The sequence below is a fragment of the Pteronotus mesoamericanus genome, unplaced genomic scaffold, assembly GCF_021234165.1.
Source record: "Pteronotus mesoamericanus isolate MK-2021 breed Mesoamerican mustached bat unplaced genomic scaffold, CSHL_Meso_final contig_702, whole genome shotgun sequence".
In the NCBI taxonomy this organism is placed as follows: domain Eukaryota; kingdom Metazoa; phylum Chordata; class Mammalia; order Chiroptera; family Mormoopidae; genus Pteronotus; species Pteronotus mesoamericanus.
Window position 1 is genome coordinate 5,654,158 of NW_026555239.1, and position 17,290 is coordinate 5,671,447.

The following is a 17,290-nucleotide window of genomic DNA, read 5'->3' on the forward strand; positions in this document are numbered from 1 at the left end:
CTTCTCCCGCTGAGACCAGCGCCCCCTTCCGGCTCCGTCCGCAGTCTGAGGAGCCACCCGGGCCGGCCAGGGGCCCACGCCGCCGCCTCCTGCTTGTGGCCTTTGGCACTTGTCTCAGGGTCGGGCGGGCCCTGAGCCCTGGGGCAGCCCAGGGCGGCAGGTCTGGGCTGTGGGTTGTGCCCGGCGTGGGGCTGCCACTTCAGAGACACCCCAGGGCCTGCTTTGCTGTGACAGCAGTGGCCCCTCGGGCTCCAAGGTCTGAGGGCACCGCGACGCAGCCCAGAAGCCCAGGCGGAGGTCAGGGCAATCTCACGGTTTCCTGATGGTTCAAATTGAAGTTTCGTTACTGCCTCTGCGCGTGGGAAGAAGCCACCAGGCAGGTGGAGGGTCAGCGAGGTGGCCTCTGCCCCCGTGAAGCCCAGGGCTGGGCCAGGTCCCAGGTCACGGTCACAGAGGGGCAGAACCCCCCCTCAGGAACCGGGGACGCCCGGCGGGGTCCAGGGCGTGCAAGCTCACGTGCGGACAGCTACCCAAGGAGGAGGCAAGAGACGGGGCGGCCGAGCCTGCACCCTGACCGCCAGCACCCCCGGCAGGCTGCGCCGCACTCGCGCTTTACGCGTTAGGAAGGCCGTCCTAGAAGACCCGGCTCCCACTGGGCTCCTCCCTTAGGGTCTGTGGGAGGGAGGGGCCGAGGGGGGAGGGGCCGAGGGGGGAGGGCAGCAGGCCGGTCTGGAGCCTGTCGCCTCCTGAACCCCAGTCCTCTCAACCTCAAAGTGGGGTAGTAACGGCCCTGGGCCACCCAGGAAGGAAGTCTGCCCACTTCCGGGCAGTTCCTCTGGACCCAAGCCCGAGCCCCTCTGGCTGGGCCCCTCCCACTGAGGTACCCCACCCCACGGTGGCCCTAGAGGCCCTCTGCCTGGGCGCCCCAGGGTCTCGGCCGCTGTGCTCCGGCCCCTGACCACCAACCCTGGACGGGGCCCAAAGGGAAGGCCGGCTGGGGGCCGCCCCGGCGCTACTCACTCGGAGTCGGAGCCGTGGGCCTGGGCGCTCCCGGCGCGCACGTTCATGGCCACCCCGTTGAGGTGCTCGCGCCCGGGCTCGCGACGCGGGTTCTTGACGGTGATGGCGCAGTCGGGGCCGCGGACCCCATCGCTGGAGCCCAGGGAGGGCGAGCGTGACGAGGCGGGGCTCTGCCCGCACTCGGCCAGCTTCTCCCGGAGCCGGGACTTGAGGGTCTTCTCCGTCAGCGGTGGCGGGTAGGTGATCTTGTTTTTCAAGATGCCTGGGAGGTGGCGGGGAGGGGAGGGGCCGGTCAGCCTGCCCTGCCGGCTGCTGCGGACTCGGAAAGGACACCCCCCTGGGTCTCCGCCCCAGGTGGTGGGGCCAGGCGGCCGCCTCTGCCGGCCGGGACCCCAACCCCACGGGCGCGCAGGACCCGCCTCTGCTCCAACGCACCCTGCCCAGCGGGCCCCACCCCATCCGACAGGCCCCGCCCCGCCCCTGGGCCCCTAAGTCAGGACCAGGGGCTTCCAGGAGGCGGCCCCGCCCCCAGGCACCTTTCCTCTGCTCCGGGGGCTGCGCGGGCGGCACACCCGCAGGTCTGGGCGGGGCCCCGCTGTCCGCGTCTGCGGGGCGCTCGCGGCAGTGGTTGCCCTGCTGGTCCAGGTGCAGCTCCACGCTGACCTTGGTCTCCACCTTCAGGGGCGGCCTTTCGCCGAGCTCCTCACTGTCGCTGCCCCCCAGGCTCCCGTCGGGCCAGTCGGGAGGGACGTGGTTGGGCGCGGCGTCCGCTGCGGCACAAGGGCCACCATCAACAAGCAGGGAGGCCCCACCCCCTGAAAAGTTCCCGACTCCCACCGGCTGGGGCGCGTGTGCCCTGAGTGTCCGGGACCCTCGGGTCGGGGCTGGCGGGGAACCAAGGCTCCGACAGGGAGGCCGTGACAGTGGGGACCCAGGCTGCACCCCCCACTGCACCCCAACACCCAGCACCTCTGCTGGCTCCCCTCCTCCCTGGCAGGAGGGGTCCGCTCTGTGGGGCCCTGGCAGTGGAGGTCCCCAGAGAGACCCCGAGACGTCCCTGCTTGCACTCGGTGGCTGCGAGAGGGGCCTCTGTCCCCGGGAGGTGCAGCCCCGCCTGCTGTGCCTGCTCCGGCCCCTCACCTTTGGGGGTGCTGTGGGCAGGGCCCTGGGCCGGGTCCCATCGGTCCTCGGCCTCTGCCCCATCATCCTCACTGTCCGACGAGTGGGAGGAGGCGTAAGAGCTGCTTTGCTCGTCCAGGGACAGCTCGCTGTCTGAGTCCGAGTCGTGGCCTGCAGGTGACAGGAGGGACGGGGGCTCAGGCCGGCGCGGGGGGGGGGGGGGGTCCGCCTGAGGTGGGGCAGAGCCACCTGGGCCCCAGGCCTCTGGCGGTGGTGGGGCCCTTCAAGGCTGCAGGTGTCCCAGGGACGGAGCGGCCGTGGGGCAGATGACAGCTGTGGGAAGCTCCCACCCCCAGCCCCGGGGGGCAGCCCGCAGGCGATGGGAGCCCACCTCCTGGGACCCGTACCGTGGGGCTTCTTGGTGCTCCGGGGCAGGAAGGACGCGTCTGGCTCCCCGTGGCCGCCCCGCGCCGGCCCGGAGGACACGCTCAGCTTCTGGCCCGCTTCGTCCCTGCGGAGGGCAGGCAGGGCGGGCTCAGCACTGCCACACGGGGGGCGCTGGGCGCGGCCACCCGCCCTCCCCGAACGCCTGCCGAGCGCGCCAGCATGGCCCCGTGGGCTCTGGGAGGCTCTCTGAGCGCACCAGGGAGCCCCGTCAACCAGAACAGCAGGGCACAGGCGACGAGGGCCGGGCCACCCCCCGCCCCCGGGCACAGCGAGGGCGGCCCGCGGGCCTGACCTGACGGTGCTGTCCAGCGAGGCGGTGGACTCGCCCAGGGCTGTGCGCAGCAGGTGTGGCTCCTCGCTGCACGTGGTGTGGCAGTTGAGGGAGCGCTGGGGAGGGGCGCGGTCACCTGTGAGCCAAGGTCACCCCGCAGCCAGCCCCGGTGCCGGGACCCCGGCAGCGCCCCGCTGGGCGCACAGGCCTCACCGCGGGCACGGGAGGGCACCCGCCGCCCGGCCCCCACCCCGGCCAAGGGCGCCTCCTGCCCTCAGCCCCTGCTTCTGGCCGGGCCCCGTCCTCCCGAGACCCGGGGAAGCGGGCTGTGTGACTAGGACAGACCGCACCGGGTCCGGCCGGATGCCACGTGCAGGGACGGCCCTGTGCTGCCCCTGGGCGAGGGGCACCGAGCGCTCGGAGCTGCGTCGCACACTTGGCCCCGACCCCCACACAGACCCCCGGTGGGCGGTGCAGCAGCCGGCCTCCAGGCCCGGGGCGGCCCAGGCGCCTCCTACCGTCAGCAGGGTGGCCCTCGTGGTGGCCGAGTCGTCCGGGTGGGGCTTCTTCCCGGCGAGCACCCCCCTCAGGTGCTTCCGGACCTCGCCGTTGAGCACGCAGTAGAACAAGAGCACAAAGAGGCCCTGCAGGGGGGAGGGGCGGGTCGGGAGAGAAGCCGGGGTCCGCCGGCCCGGGCGTGGGCGCAGGGCAGGGCCCGGCAACATCTCCCCTGCAGCGGGTCCTGCTTCCGGCGGGGGGCCGGGCCGGGGCAGCTGGCATCCGGGGACCCAGGGCCCCATCCCAGGCCGCGGCTCTCGGGCCACCCGGAGCCCCACGTTACATCACTGACCGACTTCCTGGGGGGCCTCGGGGCGAATGGTGAGTGGCCCACACCCCTCCTGGGGACACGAGTGGGACTGACTTGTCAGGTGGGGAGTGGGTCCTGAGCTGGCTGAGCCCTGACAACACCGGGGACCAGGGAAGGGGCTCTGGGGGGCCCTGGGCAGAGCTGTGTCTGGGACACCAGGTTCCTTTTGGTGGCGGGACCGTGTGCTGTAACCTGAACACACTGTGGCCTGCTTGTCCCGAGAGCCGGGGCGCAGCCTGGACGCTGGGTCCAGGACCTCCCGGGGAACCCTCCCGGCCACTCGGGGCCCAGACATTTCAGAGCAAGCGGCAGCAGCGACCCATGGCCACACGGGGGCGGCCAAGCAGACCCCCCGAGTCGCTCACCTGTAAGCAACTGAAGATGGCGAAGAGGTAGTGGAAGGCGAGCACGTCGCTGTTCACAGCCAGCAGCCCCAGCAGCCAGGTGGCGCTGATGAGCAGCAGCAGGAGGAAGGAGGTCCTCAGCAGGGCACTGGGGCGGGATGGAGAGGGGGACACAGGCGTGACTCCAGTCCTCCTCCCTCCCAGCCGCTCACCCGCCCAGCTGTCCACTCGTCTGTCTGTCCATCCACCCGCCCCCCGGCGGCCTTCCCTTCCCCAAACCCCACAAGCTGGCACCCCGCCGGCGCGCCACCCCTTCGCCCTTCCCCCTCCGCCCGGCACCCCGCCTGCTGGACGCCTGTCCTCGTCTCCCCAACCCCTTCTTGGGTCCAGGACTGCGCCCTGCCTGACCCCCTGAGGGTTTTTGGTGGACTGGTGCCTTCTCCGCTCCCGAAACACCGCAGGCTCTCTCTGTGCTGGGCCCCCCTTCTGCCGGGAGCCCCCTCCTTCCTTCCCAGGGCCCCGGCGTCACCTCAGCACCCCTCCCCAGCCACTGCCGTTGTCCCTGCCTCCTGGGCGCATCTGTTACTATGGCCACGAGGTCCCCGGTGAGAGGAATGCAGCCCACGTGTCATTGCTAACGCCGGCCTGCCCTCAGCTGGGAACCCCCCACCCTGCGCCCAGATGTGCCCCTCCCCGCCTCAGGCTGCTGTCCCCAGCCGGGCCCGGTCCCCGCTGCGGCCCGCACAGCGCTCAGACCCAGACACCGCTGCGTCAGACGCGGCTGCCTCCCCCGCTGTGCGGCTGACCCGGGTCCCCGGGACGGGCGGGTGGTCCCTGCGCTGCCGTGGCTGACCTGGGAGCGGCCGGGGGGCCCCGCTCACGGGGCGCCAGGCACTGTCCAGGGGTCTCTGCCTCGGGCCCCACCCGCCCATCGGCACCAGCGCCAACTTACACGACCCCCTTCCTTTCGTAATAGTGGTGCTTTCGTTGGCAGGAGACTTTTGCCGACAGGACAAATAGAACTGTGTTGACCTGAAAAGACAAACAAACGGCCAGGCGACCTTCCCGTCTGTGTCATCACAAGAAACCTTCAAAAGCCCAACACGTCTGAGTGTTCTCACCTCCCTCGGCCCCGCCCCGCCCCGCCGTGCGGGGCCCTCCTGGGACCGGACGCCAACGTCTCCTGCGGACGCGGCGGGAACCCAGGACCCGCAGGTCCGAGGACGAGGCCTGACCGCGGAGACGTCAGCCCTCCCAGCCCCCGGCGGCCCAGTGGGGCGGCTCCCACGCCCTCGGGACCCCGCCTCCGTACTCACAATTACGACCGTCCCGACAGGCCCGGCAAAGCTCCAGATGAGCGTGTCTCGAAGGGACAGCCAGCAGAAGTCGGGGTTCCCGTAGCCCTGGGGGTCCAGGCCCACCGCAAGTCCTGGCCATCGGAGGGGCGTGAGAGCGGCCGGGTGGTGAGCCCGCTCGCAGGCGTTCCCACCCCATGCGGGCAAGGCCCGGGGCCCCCGCGTCGCCCTCAGGGGACAGGGCCGGGCGCCCACAACAGACACTGGGATGGGACAAAGGCCCAGGTGCCCTTGAACAAAACCCAGCTCAGTGTCAAATCAAGGGCCCACCCGGACCACACGGCCACAGGGGGACCAGCTGGGCTGGGGCTGCTGGCGACCCAGGACGAGCGAGGGGGCCGGGCAGCCCAGCCATGAAGGTCCAGCAGGAGGCCAGGGTGCCCGTGAGGGACCTCGGTGCAGGGAGGAGCCGAGTGCACATGCGCCGCACACATCCCGCTCACCACACACAAGGAGAGGACCCCCCTCCCCGCAGACGCCGCTCATCCCTCCCAGCGCCGTGCAGACGAGGAACTTCTAGTGTTTTCCAAGTCACGGCCACAGATTCTAACCACCGCGGGACAAGCCACAGGAGGACCCGCGCAGCCCGGGCCGGACGCTGGCACCTCGGACACAGGCTGCCCTATCAGCGGCGTCACACGGCCCCCCGGGCGCTCAGTTCCCGGCCCCGCCACCGCGGCGGGGCTGCTCCGTGCGTCCTCACCTGTGACGATGGCCGGGAGGCCCCAGCCCACGACGTAGTAGAACCGCATGGGGCCGGCGTCGATGTTGCGCACCTCGGTCAGCATGCGGTAGACGTGCAGGCTCTCCACGAAGGCCCAGGCGAAGGTGCTCATGGAGACGTAATGCAGGACAATGGCGATCACCGTGCACAGGAACTGCGGGGAGAGGCGCCGCTCAGCGCTGGCCCGGGCACCCCCCCACCCCGCCCGCGGGCTGAGGCGCGAGGGGGCACCCAGGAGGCCACACGGCTAACGTGAGGGTCTGCAGGTCTGAACAAGGACATCGAGGTCATTGGCTGTTGTATTAGCTTCTTCCAAGAGCGGCCGAGTGGCAGCAGTCACGGCATCTCAGGCTCCCCGTGTGGAACAGGGACCCTCCCGCGGCCCAGCTGGGGGCAGGTGGGAGGCAGAGCCTCCTGCGACTTCAGTAGAAGCTGGAAGTCTGTATTTTCATGTCGGGGTTCCAAACATTTGACTTTGGCATTTAACTTAAATACTGCGGAGGGCCCCAGGCCATGAACTTGGCCTTGGCCTCCACTCTGGCTCCTGGGCTGGTCTCCAGTCCCTGCGGCTGTCCCGTCAGCCCACCCCCCGCCCCCCGCCGGGGTCTCAGGATCTGTACCAAGGAGACACCGCGATCCCAACAGGTGGGAGGGGAGAGACGGCCACCGTGACCCACAGTGGAGCCGGGTCAGGGCACCCCGTGGGGAGCCCCGCAGAGCCCTGGCTCGCTGGGAACACAAGCACCCCCTGCTGCCACGCCAGCCTCCATGGGCCATGTTCTCTCCAGAAGCAAAGCCCCGGAGATGAGGGAGGGACCGTGGTGGGTGAACACTTGCCAAACGCAGTACAGAGCAGGGCCCAAGCAGAAGGGAACAGAATGGCAGGCTGCTGCCTCAGACACCGGACACAGGAAACAGAGAGGCAGCGGTTGGCGCTGGGCGGAGCGGTCAGCCAGCCGCGGAGGGCGAGCCCGCCCCAAACACGCCTGCGCCCCAGTGCACACAGCACCGTTGGCCCCGGGAAAGGAGGACCGATCAGTACGAGGTTGGTGGCTCGTGGCCTTAAGCCATGTGAAAAGCAAACCCATAAAACCACTTTTCTTTTTAAAGAAGAAGCATTACTGAAACGTTTTAAAATCGAACAGAGCCACACACGCGCAGACCCTTACACTAAGCACGCTCCCGCTGGAGGCGCGAGGTCCCGCCTTCTGCCCGGTCTCCAGGTACAAGGAGTGGCTGCCCCCCCACCTCTGCTGCCCGCCCGCCCCCCCCACCGTGGAGGCCAAAGGCACACGTGGAGCGCCCCGCACGAGACATGCAGCCCAGAGCCGTCCCGCCTGACGCACCGATGAGGCCCGCACACAGCGGGGCGCCCAACTCACCGGGTTTCCCGTCTGCGTGACCCCGATCACGAAGACCAGCTGTGAGAGGAAGAGGGCCGCCACGAGGTGCCTGTGGGCACTGTGCAGGTTGGAGCGCAACGTCCGCACCAGCGCCAGGAGGAAGAAGGCCGCCAGCAGGGCCACCAGGGACAAGGACACGGCCGCGTAGGTGACGATCTTCAGGGGCAGGACCTCTCCGTGCTGCGGGTGGGCGGGTCACAGACGGGGCAGTGTGAGGGCGCAGCGCCGGGGAGCCTTCCCGCGGAGCAGGCTCCTTGGCGCAGGGCCCGGCGCGCCGGCCGCGCGGTTCCCGGGGCAGAAACGCTCGGAACAAAACCGGACGGGCAGCGCAGCCGCCACCGGAGCTCCGGGCGGACAGCGGTGACGGCGGCACAGTCCGTGAGCGGGCGTGGCACCCTGGCCGGTACACGCCTCACTGCGGCCCAAGTGCCGAATTCTACGCTGCATGTTTTGCCACAATAAAAAAATGAGAACAGGAGAAACCTCACCCATCAACCCTGCTGTCGTGGGGGCGCCGAGTCCGTCCCCGAATCCTGGTGGGGCGAGCCCTCCCGCACACACTCAGTTTACCCCAAAGGCAGGTGGGCCGCGGCCGCTGGGGGCTGCCACCGTCGCCCGCACTTTGCCAAACGTCACCTCTGTCCAGGACCTGGCATCCTGTGGAGTCCTGGCACTTGGGGAACAAGGAGTTCCCGTTCTCCAGAGACTCCCAGAAAGTGCTGCTCTGCACCCGTGGAGTTCTGGGCAGGGGCTGCCCGGGCGACGGACTGCGGCTACCTCGGGGCTAGTCCGAGGCCGCGGGCGCTGAGGCACCGGGCACTCTGGAGCCTGGGCTCTTTTTTTCTCTGCTACCTGGACTGCAGCTTCGTCGGCCGAGGAGGCCGCTCCTGGCACTGCCCGGCTTCCTGGCCTGGTGAGGGCGGGGGCCCCCCAATTCCACGGGGACTAAGACCGCGAGTAACTGCCTACTGCCCCCGACCCCACGCCGGGACCCGGACCTGCACGCTTGACTGAGCCTCTGCCTGGGGAAGGCTGAGGGCACGGTCCCCTCCTGTCCCCCCCAGGGGCCTGGCGGCGGCACCTCATGGCCAGCGCACCCTCCCAGGAGCGTGGCAGAAGCTGGGACGGCGGCAGGCCAGGGAGCCCCGGGGAGGGACGACGGCCTGGCCTCCGGGGACAGAGCCCAGGCCAGAAAGGCGGCCACACTGCCGCCACCCAGGCCCCAGCTCTTGCTCCCGGGGGCCAGCGGGGGGCCCCCAAGCTGCCCGTGCCACGGCGCCCCGCTGGCCCCTGCATCCCATTGCATGGCCAGGCTCCGAAATGCCGGGGTCCAACTTGAGCCGCTGCGGCAGTGGCTCCTGGCCAGCCTCCTTTGTCTTTCGCGGCCTTGGGGGCCGCAGGTGTGGCGCTGAAGGGAGACAGGCCATTGTTCCTGCCAGCCGCCTCTTTGCTCCCCTGAAACTTAGAGAGGGGCAGACTCGGCACCGGGAACCCTGCTTTGCAGCGGGGCGTGCGTTCCAGGAGCCTCTGTTCAGTCGGAGGCTTGGGGTCTGCCCTCTCGGGTTTTTTACTTACAACCTGGTCCCTTTGAAAATGCTTTCAAGGGGCCTTTGTTATGGAAACGCTAGTGCGGGGAGACAAAGGGCCGGACACACCCGCCCGGCGGGCAGCCCTGCCCGTGGGGTCTGCGCCCACCTCGCGCCGGGAGATGTCCATGAGCACCGCGAAGCTGGAGGTGTGGCTGCACTGGCAGGTGACGTGGGTCCGGTTCCTGGACAGCAGCTCACAGCCCTTGGCCGACCAGCCTCCCGTCCCACCGGGGCTGCAGGGGAAAGGGGGATGGCAGGGAGGGTCCCCCGCTCCTGCTGGAGCCCACGTGGGACCCTCCCTGCGCCCAGACCAGCGCCCCTGTCACCTCCAGGAGGCCCATGGCCACCGCTGCCCCTGGGGGCCGTGTGAACCCTCCCCACGCCCCTTCCTGGCTGGCGAGGGCCGCTGCCCGTCTACACGTCACATCCCAAAGTGAGATGGGACGTCTTGGGTCAACCAGAGGCCCCTTTTGCCGGGAGCATTCGCCAGTCGTCAGAACGGCCGCTTTGCTCTTCGGTCCTGCTCTGAGTCTAGGGACTGAGTATGGCCGGGCCCCTTCCCCTCGCGGCTGTGCGGTGTCTCACGGCCGCCGCCTGGCGGCTGGGCCCAGGGCTCTCATTTTCCTGACGGGAAACCCTGATCGACAGGCTGCTCCGGGAAGTCCAGCCACTTCTCTCACCCTCAGTTTACGCATCTGTAAAATGGGACGCAAGGGTGGACGCAGGCCGGCCGAGAATTGAACACGCGGGGACGAGAGCTGCGGCCCAGAGCCGAGGGAACAGTTAGGGCCGTGGCTCCCTGCCAGGACTGAACGGGGCCACCCCAAGGGACGGCCGTGCCCCGCGCAGGCCAGGCGGTGCTGCCCAAGTCCCCGCTGTGAATGCGGGCCGGCGCTGCCTCGTCTGTAGGTCGCGCGCCTGGTGCAGCGCGGACACTGCCGCTTGCTCACCTACTAGGGTCTGGCAAACTCAGAGAGAGGGGCGGGCGGGCGAAAGGATGGTCTCTCGGAGCCAAGCCGGGCGTCCGCTCACTCGCCCTGGGCAGGCAGGCCCCCACTCACCCCCGGGAACCACGACCGGGGGGAACGTCCGGGCACACAGGGTCAAACTCCCTGCTGTCGCAGCTGCCAGCGTTGCAGGCGGGGACCCTGCTGAGGTGGCGCAGCCTCCCAGGGGTACTGCCAGCCCCAGGGACTGGCATGCTGGCTCGCGGGCGGGCCAGGTGACGTCAGGCGCCCCCGAGGGACACAGGGAGCCACCGCGGACATCCGGGATCCCCACGGTCAGAGGAAGGGCAGGGGCCCAGCCTGTGAGCTGCCTCCATGTGTGCGCGTGTACGATGGTGCCCGGCCCGGCGTGGCGGCGGCCAAACCTTGCAAGCCCTGCAGGCGAGTAGCCTATCTCCGTGTCGGCCTGTGTGCATACACGTGTGTGTGTGTGTGCGCGTTTCTAGGCATGTATGTCCGTGTGCACGTGCGCCTGTAAGGAACTTCACGCCTCCGGACGAGCCCCCGGCCCCCCGAGAGGCTGGAAGGGGAGTAAGAGAGGGAAAGAAGACCCCCCGAGACGCTCCTCCGGTGGGGTGAAGGGCCCTGGGGCGCACTCCGGCCTCACGAGGCCCTTGCATGGAGACGCAGCACCTGGGGCAGGGGGTGGCGGCCCGGGGCCCCGGCATCGCCCTTACGTGATGGAGTGGTTCCAGGACACGCAGACGGGTTTGGAGCGCTCCTCCGTTTCCAGCAGGGCGAACTGCACCCAGACGGGCCTCTCCAGGGGGCTGGGGAGCGGGGTGCCCTCGCTGTGTACCACCGCGCTCACCACCGGCGTGTTGATGACCGGCCGGCTGGGCAGCCTGCGGCCGAGAACGAGAGCACAGCGACCGGCGCACTTAGCAAACCGCGTGCAACAAACACCTGTGCGCAGACGTGCCGGGGACGCGGCATGGCCTTCTTTGCAGGAGGCTCGCCCCCGCGGTGGGCCGGCCCGGGCTGCGGCCGCCTCGGGCTTGCTGCCGGCTTTGTCACTGATGGGGCACGTGCTCAGGGAGAGGGTCCCCTCTGGGTCAAAGGCTGGCTTTGGAATTTAAAAACGAAGGGATGTCATGGGATGAAAGTGTGGAGGCCCCGTAACATAAAATAGCAGAAACGCCTGAAAAGACTACCAGGCCCAGTGGATGGGAGCTTGTGGCCCAATTATGCCCCGTGGGGGACGCTCACCCAGCCCTCGTCAGGGGGAACCCGAAGCCCCGGGGGGCAGCTAGAAAGCGACACGGAGGCTGAAAACGCGAAGCCTCCACGTGCGCCCGCCCCGACCACAGCCACGGTGCTCCTTTGGGCGCCTCCGGTTCCCCCAGCTGGTATTCGCCAGGCAGCCCGAGGCAGACGGGGACGGGGACAGACCCTCTGAGCGGGAATCACACTGTTCCTAAGCCCGCGTGTCAACGGCGTCCTTCGAGGGGGCGTTCCCGGCAGAAACAGCAGGGACAGTGCCCGCCGGGGAGTCCCAGGACCTCTGACCGAGGGAGGCTGCAGGGCAGGGGCGTCCTTACACAGATGCTCCGCGAGCGTGTGTTCGTGGGTTGTTAAGAGGGAGACGTGGGAAGTGGAGGGAGAGGCAGGAACGTCGATGTGAGAGGGACACATCGATCGGGCACCTCCTGCACGCGCCCTAACTGGGGACCACGCGGTGGCCTTTCGGGGCACTGGACGAAGCTCCGACCCACCGAGCTCCCTGGCCAGGGCAGGGCGGTCGGGCGCTGACGCGCGGGGAGCCCGGGCCCTGCCGGCGCGGCCCGCCCCGGCTCCCGGGCGGCCTTACCGGAGGCTGCGGCGGTCGGGGTCGTAGTGCTCGGGCAGCAGCTGCCCCAGGGTCCGGTAGATGACGACCAGGGCGACGGCAAACTGGCCGGGCTCGTCCGGGTGCCTCTTGCGCCTGCTGAACGGGGCCTCCCTCCCGGCGCTGGGCCCGGGGCGCGGGGTCTGCGGGGCGGCCTTCCGGCCGATGGGCCTCGCCGCAGGGCCCTCTGCAACGCGAGCAAGAGCGTGGTGGGGGGGAGGCACCCGTAACGGGGGCTCCCCGTGGGCGGGCCTCCCGGGCGTTACGCCGCGTGCAGGGCAAGCTGGTCAGATCCTCTACGATCCCCGCCCACAGGGACCAGGAGACGGTGGAACAGCAGTTCCTGGAGGCGGTGGGAGGGCATTACTGCCATCTCCCCAGGAGCATCACCAAGGGGCCAGGTGACACCAGACAGCGTCCCCGACATGGTGGCCTTTTAAGGCCCTAGAGCGCACCTGGGAGTGGAGGGCGAGCCTGTCCCATCCTGTACTTGCTCTGGGCCCTAAGTAAATCGCTGGGTCTAAAGCCTTCCTTCCCCTCCACAACCCAACTCGCTCCGCGTGTCTCCAACTGACCAGCCGGCTGGCCGGGGGTCCGGGCACCTCCCCCCAGCAGGGCAGGCAGTCCCCTCTGCTGTCTGGGCCGAGGGTGGGGCGGGGCATGAGGCCAGGGCTGGGCTGAGAGCCTGCCTAGGGGACAGTCGGCAGAGAGGGGATCCGGGCCACGCGGGAGGTCAGGGTCTGAGGGCGGAGGCTGCCAGCCTGGCATTGCCCGAGGCGGCGGCGGGGGAGGCGGGCCAAGCCCCAGTCATCCTGTCGGTGGTGGTGGGGGGGGGCAGGTTGTTTGGGACAGACGCCTGAGTGGCTGTGGGACATGTCCCGTCATTGCCGCTGGAGTCGGACCCAGCAACACCCCGGCCAGGCCCCGAGGTCAGGCTCTCATGCGCCGCAGGGCACCCCGCCCCCGAGCGGCCGGCGCCCCACGGCCACGCTGGTTCGCGAGCAGCTCACCTCTTCTCTCCGGGGGCTTGAAGAAGTCGGCCGAGAAGAACACAGAGGAGGCCAGCTCTTTCGGGAAGTCGCCACGAATGTCCTCGAACCGCGGCACCCAGGCTCCCGAGAAGTTAAACTTGTCGAAGACGTCGACGGCGAGGACTGCGGGGCAGCAGTGGCCTGCGTCACACACGCGCGCAGCCCCGCCCCGGGAACAGCTGCCCCGACCCACCGTCCCTAAACCAGAATCCGCTGCCTCCCTGCGCTCTTTAAACCCGCCGGGCTCACCCGGCGGGTCCCTAAGCGGGAGGGGGACACATGTGCGGGCCCATCATTAACCGGACACCCAAGAACCATCAGCGCCGGACTCACGGGGCAGCACCGGAGGCAAGGACGGGACGGCAGCAGCCTCGCCTGTGAGCGGTGCGCACTGTCCCCTGCCCCTGGCAGGGACGCCGTGGGCTCTAGACCCACCCAGTTGACAGGTAATTGGGTAAATCAAGGGGCCACCCTCGGGACGGGATAACCCCCGGTTCTGCCTGAGCACCCCCACACTTGCAGGAGAAAACGGGGAGCTTCTCGCCACGGCAGCCCCTGGGGGCTCTGCCAGCGCCGCCTGGGCTGGGTGAGGGTGCTTCCACCTCTGGGGCTTCTCCTCTGCAGGGGCCCGACTGGGTGACCCCTGACCCCAGGGCCCTTGACCTGGGCGCTTGGGTGGGGCTCAGCTCACAAGGCATGGGCTGCGTTGACTCTGGCCCTGCCCACCGCCCCAGTGCCGGGCCACCCTGTCCCCCCTCCCTGCCTGGGCCCGCGCCTCTGAGTGGGTGCAGAGGGCTGGGCCGGGGCCGGCTCCCAGGGCCACCCCCGGGCAGTCTCACACCCCAGCTCCGAAAGGCCCAGGGCCGTGATGCGGCCCCTCGCCTCCTCTGCTCGTGCCTGTCTCCCAGGCCCGGGAGGCCACGTGCATTTCTTTTTTAAAAAATATTTTATTTATTTATTTTTAGAGAGAGGGGAAAGGCAGGAGAAAGAGAGGGAGAGAAGCATCGATGTGTGAAGAGAAACATCAATCGGCTGCCTCTCCCATGCCCCCAACTGAGGATCTGGCCCGTAACCCGGGCGCGTGCCCTGCCTGAGAATCGACCAGCAACCTTTTGGTCCGCAGGCCGGCGCTCGGTCCACTGAGCCCCACCAGCCAGGGCCCCTGTGCATTTCTGCAGGCCACCTGTGAACAGGCTGAACACAGAGGGCCCGATATCCCCATTCTATGGCAAGAGAATGGAGGCCCGCGCGGTTGACCCTTCCCCGGGAGAAGGCCGAGCTGGGTGGTGAGCCCCCGACAGCCCGGGGCGGTGCCGCGGAGCGCGCCCACCCCCGCCCCCGTGCCAGCGCGCGGCCCTTGCTCACTCATGTTGGCGGTGACGATGACGAAGGGCCTCAGGTAGGTCCTGCGCAGGTTGCGCGCCACGTTGCCCAGGTAGTCCTCGAAGCGGCTCAGCAGCCGGGCCGCGCCGGCCTCGCTCCGCTGGATGTGCTCCCACGCCGCCCGGGTGCCCGGCGCCAGGAGGGCGCTGCCTGTGTGGACAACATCCTGGCCGGACACACAAGACAGACGGCATGCGGCGCGTGGGTGAGGCTGGCCAGGGGTCCTGGCTCACGCGCGGAGGCCCCCCAGGTTCCGGGGGGCCAGGCCCGGCCCAGGCAGGGAGGAGACGGTGGGTCTTTTCATCTCAAGGTCAGGAGAGACGTCAGGGAGAAGCCCTGCCAGGGGCTCCGCGTGGCACCCTGGTGACATCAGACCCCATCCCGCCAGGAAAACGGTGCCGGGAGCCACCACCCCACCCCTGAGAATAGCAAGGACCCGCTGGGTGCTGTGCACGACGCGCCTGCCCTGCACGCCCCAGGGTTTAGGGGAGCAGGGCCGTGGAAGCGAGGGGCAGACAGATGAGGCTCCGTGGGGCCCAGGGCCCAACCTGAGATAAAAGCCGAGAGGGAAACACACGTTTGCAAGAGTTGGAAGTGGGAACGGAGTCCACTGGCCCAAACTCTCAGGCCTGGACTGAAATGCCGGAGAAGCAACCCTCCCTGCCTGGGCCCCGGGGGGTCTGCCTGGACAAGGAGGACTCCCGGGGCTGTGTGGACAGGGGGCCTTGGGAGAAGCGGAGAGGAGGTGAGGCGGCCCTGAGTCCCAAGAGCAGTTTACAACGGTCAGGAGAATGAGTCTCCTCCCCAATCATTTTCAGCAGGTTTCGTGGGGCCAGCGACTTGGCCACACGGCGAGCAGGCAGCCCTGCACGGGAGAGGCACGGCCTTCCGAAAGCTGGACGGCAGGGCGTGTGGGTGGGGGCGGAGGCCCCGGAACCCCGCTCCGTGACTCGGTGTCCTTACTTGTAAACCGGAGGATGGCTGTACCACCACATCCCCGGATGTGTGGGCAGAATCACCGAGCTAACTCATGTAAACCGCACAGGGCACCCTCTGGCCCAAACTAAACTGTCGCCTGCTCGTGGCCGTCACTGTTACCGTGCCCACGGCCGTGATCCGCCTGTGCCCTTCCTGAAGTGCTTTAACAGCTGCCCTCCGTTCCCTCGGGCAGGGAACTGGCCTGGGCTCGCACTTGAGAAGGGAAGTTCTGCCAGGAGGACACTGGGTACGAAGATCTTGCGCAACCGAGCGTGAACTACAGCCGCCCTCCAAGGCCCTGCGGGCCACCTGCCCGCGCTCACAGCCCAGCCTGCCCGAGGGACGACCGTCCGCGCCCTCCTACCTCGTGGAAGTCGGCGTCCCGCGTGGCCGCCAGCTCGAAGCCCTGCTGGTGGCTCTCGTGCTGCAGGATGCGGGCCAGCAGCTGGGAGCCCGTGCGCACGTCGTGGCCGAAGAGCGCGCCCGCGTGCCGCGTGGCGTTCCGCAGCGCCTTGGCCAGCCGCAGGGCGCCAGCGCCGTCCAGACGCGTCTCGTTCCGGCTCAGCTTCTCATTCTGGAACGAGGGAGCGAACGCGACGTCTGCAAACCAACTGGGCGCTCAACGTGGGGGTCTCCCTGTTCAGAAATCCACCCCTTTCTGGAGGAAATTGCCTCCTTAGGAAAGAATTTGAGAAACCCCCAAAAATCTCAAAATGAGCTCCGGTTGGTAACTGTGGTGCAAGAAGGAGGGTCTGTTGACAAAGTGCAGCTGAAAAAAATACACCTGGTCGAGGACATGAAGGCATCGGGGGCACCAAGGGAAAGGTGAGGGGGTGGCCGTGGACTCGACCCAGGGGCTTGACCCTGGGGGCTCCGAGTCTGCACAACTGGATGCAGAGCTGGGTCCTCAGGAGAAAGAGCAGACCCGCCCTGAGCCACCCAGCTGCCTGGATGCCCAGCCATTCCCACGGCCCCATCCCCACGCCCGTCCCTACCGTGGCTTTGAGCTGCACGAACGAGGCCGTGGTGCAGTTGAAGAGCTCGGGGGGCCGCCAGCCCTTCTCGCCACTGCAGTGCCGCACGGCATTGCCTGGGGAACAGAGGGTGCGTTCGCAAAACCTGAGGTTCTTACTGCTGGTTAACGCGCGTTTGCCCGGCTGCGCTCAAAGTCCATGTTATCGGCTGGGGTGTCAGCCCCAGGGGAGATGGGCACCCCTCGCTGACCCAGGGCCGAGCAGGGACCACGGCCACGAAGCCAGCACAAGGGGTCTAGTCTCATGCCTGGGGCCACGGCTAAAGCTGCCTGCCGTCTGCAAGCAGCCCAGCCACAATGAGCGAACACCGGAGCAAGTCCGTGAAACAACAAACCCACTCAGCCGCTGGCCGAGCGCCAACAAACCCCTGCGCACCCACGCCCGCCACGGGCTGTGCGCCCTCCCGACACCCCTCCTGGGCAGACGCAGCCCCACCCCCCATGCTCGGCAGACAAACAGCTCGCACGTCCCCGGCCACTGTGCTCGGTGCGCTGCCCTTGTGCCTTTCCCAGGTTTTCTCATTCATCGTTAAGGAAAGTTTCTTATTTCCCCCAACACGTGGGCTAAGCAAGGCTTTTCACCCCGGAACCGGAGTTCCGCTGCCTCGCCGAGCTCTCTCGCAGACCACGAGCCGCCCCCGGGTTTCCTGCCGGGAGTGGACGTGGCAGCCCCTGCACTCACCCACGGATCCCTTGGGGCACGGCACCGCGGCTGGCTGCCCAAACTTGGTCTGCGGCCACCAGATGCCGGCTTCAAACGCCCTGGGACACCCGCTGTAGATCACTGGGGACAGAGGAAGAGAGCCCTCAGCCTGGCTGAGCCGGGCCCCACATGCACGGGGTTCTCGGCCCCCAGCAAAAGGGACCCCCGCGTGCCTTCCACCCCGCGG

At 68.7% G+C, this 17,290-nt stretch overlaps 1 protein-coding gene across 1 annotated transcript in view; it reads right to left on the bottom strand.

Moving 5' to 3' along the window:
• Positions 1 to 311: 311 nt before the first annotated feature.
• The window catches only part of CELSR1 (cadherin EGF LAG seven-pass G-type receptor 1), a 103,749-nt gene continuing 86,770 nt past the window's right edge, over positions 312 to 17,290 (bottom strand). Inside the window, exons 16-35 of the mRNA XM_054582596.1 lie at positions 17,083 to 17,184; positions 16,363 to 16,457; positions 15,732 to 15,941; positions 14,372 to 14,555; positions 12,986 to 13,129; positions 11,958 to 12,162; positions 10,825 to 10,992; positions 9,247 to 9,373; positions 7,531 to 7,731; positions 6,128 to 6,302; positions 5,386 to 5,498; positions 5,022 to 5,101; positions 4,091 to 4,217; positions 3,376 to 3,501; positions 2,879 to 2,973; positions 2,547 to 2,650; positions 2,161 to 2,310; positions 1,557 to 1,790; positions 1,021 to 1,282; positions 312 to 352 (exon numbers count right to left, since the gene is read on the bottom strand). Of these exons, the coding sequence (XP_054438571.1) occupies positions 328 to 352; positions 1,021 to 1,282; positions 1,557 to 1,790; positions 2,161 to 2,310; positions 2,547 to 2,650; positions 2,879 to 2,973; positions 3,376 to 3,501; positions 4,091 to 4,217; positions 5,022 to 5,101; positions 5,386 to 5,498; positions 6,128 to 6,302; positions 7,531 to 7,731; positions 9,247 to 9,373; positions 10,825 to 10,992; positions 11,958 to 12,162; positions 12,986 to 13,129; positions 14,372 to 14,555; positions 15,732 to 15,941; positions 16,363 to 16,457; positions 17,083 to 17,184 (2,927 nt within the window). The 3' untranslated portion in view covers positions 312 to 327. The remainder of the gene's footprint in view (positions 353 to 1,020; positions 1,283 to 1,556; positions 1,791 to 2,160; positions 2,311 to 2,546; positions 2,651 to 2,878; positions 2,974 to 3,375; positions 3,502 to 4,090; positions 4,218 to 5,021; positions 5,102 to 5,385; positions 5,499 to 6,127; positions 6,303 to 7,530; positions 7,732 to 9,246; positions 9,374 to 10,824; positions 10,993 to 11,957; positions 12,163 to 12,985; positions 13,130 to 14,371; positions 14,556 to 15,731; positions 15,942 to 16,362; positions 16,458 to 17,082; positions 17,185 to 17,290) is intronic.